General features: G+C 30.4%; 1 protein-coding gene across 1 annotated transcript; it reads left to right on the top strand.

Moving 5' to 3' along the window:
• Window positions 1-86: 86 nt before the first annotated feature.
• On the top strand, window positions 87-1,645 carry LOC107193248 (regulator of telomere elongation helicase 1 homolog; the record flags this gene model as incomplete). The annotated part of the gene is made up of 5 exons (XM_015582650.1): window positions 87-300; window positions 381-804; window positions 880-1,135; window positions 1,240-1,503; window positions 1,580-1,645. Coding segments are annotated over exons 1-5 (1,143 nt in total), but the record flags the coding sequence as incomplete, so codon positions are not given.
• Window positions 1,646-1,649: the final 4 nt, after the last annotated feature.

Here is a 1,649-nt window from a genome sequence, read left to right as displayed (position 1 = left end):
GGTCTATTCTATACCTAGTCGGTGGTTGAATCATGTTGATTTCAGAATTTGGCGGGAAGTGTGGTTAGTGCTGTTCAGTACTGTTACATACTTATAATACTTGTATAAATGTTCTGTGTATAATAAGAAAAGATTCTTGTATACTTGGTGAAATTCTTGTTAATATAATGCCTGACGTGACAATTAACAATGTTATTGTTAATTTTCCTTTCAAACCGTATTCTGTTCAAGAAGATTATATGGCAAAAGTGATAGAATGCCTTCAGAATAGCAAAAATGGGGTTTTAGAATCTCCAACTGGTACATTGTGGCATCATATTTATTATTTCTACATACTATTCATCCTTGGAAATGAAAATTAATTGATGTAAATATTTTAGGTACAGGGAAAACATTGTGCCTCTTATGTTCCTCCTTAAGTTGGTTATTAATGAAGAAAGCTCAACTGCAAGCACAAGCAATTGTAAGTGCAATAGAGAAACCAAATTTTGGAGGACATTTCTTTAACAAGTTAAATAATGAACTTAAAGGAGCTACAGGTGATTTAGATCCTCCCATCAATTTTATTTGGGCTGCACCAAAAATAATCTATGCATCTAGAACACATTCTCAACTTTCACAAGCAATGCAGGAGTTGAAAAGAAGTGCTTATAAACATACTAGTACCGCTGTATTAGGATCCAGGGATCAACTTTGTATTCACCCAGAAGTATCCAAAGAGACTAATAGTTCCAATAAAATACATATGTGTCATTCTAAAATAAAATCTAGAACATGTTTTTATTATAATAATGTTGAAACAAGGTAAAGTCTTTTAACATTTGGTACTCATAGTCGGTTCATATCTGAAATGCATTAATAGGAAACACATTTCTATAGGAAAGAAGATCCTTTTTTTAAACAGGAAGTATTAGATATAGAGGATTTAGTAAAAGCTGGACAGAAATTCAAGTGTTGCCCATACTTTTTATCTAAGGAACTTAAGCAGACTGCAGATATAACTTTTTTACCATACAATTATATATTAGATCCAAAAGCAAGAAGATCCCAAGGCATAGATTTGCAGAATAGTATCATTCTTTTAGATGAAGCACACAATATTGAGAAAACTTGTGAAGAAGCAGCATCATTCCAGGTGTTAAAATAATGCAATAATGTCTAAAATATACTAAGTATATATTAAGTATATTAAGAATAGGGAATATATGTTATGTCAAATTTAATATAACATTTTTGCAGATATCTAGCACAGATATTGCAATGTGTATTGATGAAATAACAGCAGTAATGGAAGAGATGGCTCATAGTATACAAAAGGAAAATGACTTTTTAATGGAAAATTCTGGGAATGTACAAAAAGATTTTACTGCGGATGATTTATGTATTTTAAAAGCTATGTTTTTAGAAGTGGAGAAAGCTATTGACTCTATAAAAATCATAAAACATAAAGAAGGAGACACGCTTCCTGGTGGCTATATTTTTGAATTACTTGAAAAAGCTCAAGTTAGTATTTATTAATAACATTTTGACTACATCATACATGTCTAACATATTTATTTTTGATAATTGTTTTTAACAGTTAACGCATGGTAAGGAACAACTAGTAATAGAGAAACTAGAAAAGATTGTTCTTTATTTAACAACTACAA

Source organism: Dufourea novaeangliae, unplaced genomic scaffold (assembly GCF_001272555.1).
Source record: "Dufourea novaeangliae isolate 0120121106 unplaced genomic scaffold, ASM127255v1 C1099676, whole genome shotgun sequence".
NCBI classification, from domain to species: domain Eukaryota; kingdom Metazoa; phylum Arthropoda; class Insecta; order Hymenoptera; family Halictidae; genus Dufourea; species Dufourea novaeangliae.
The sequence above is the reverse complement of the archived record's forward strand: the minus strand, read 5'-3'. Positions and strand labels throughout refer to the sequence as shown.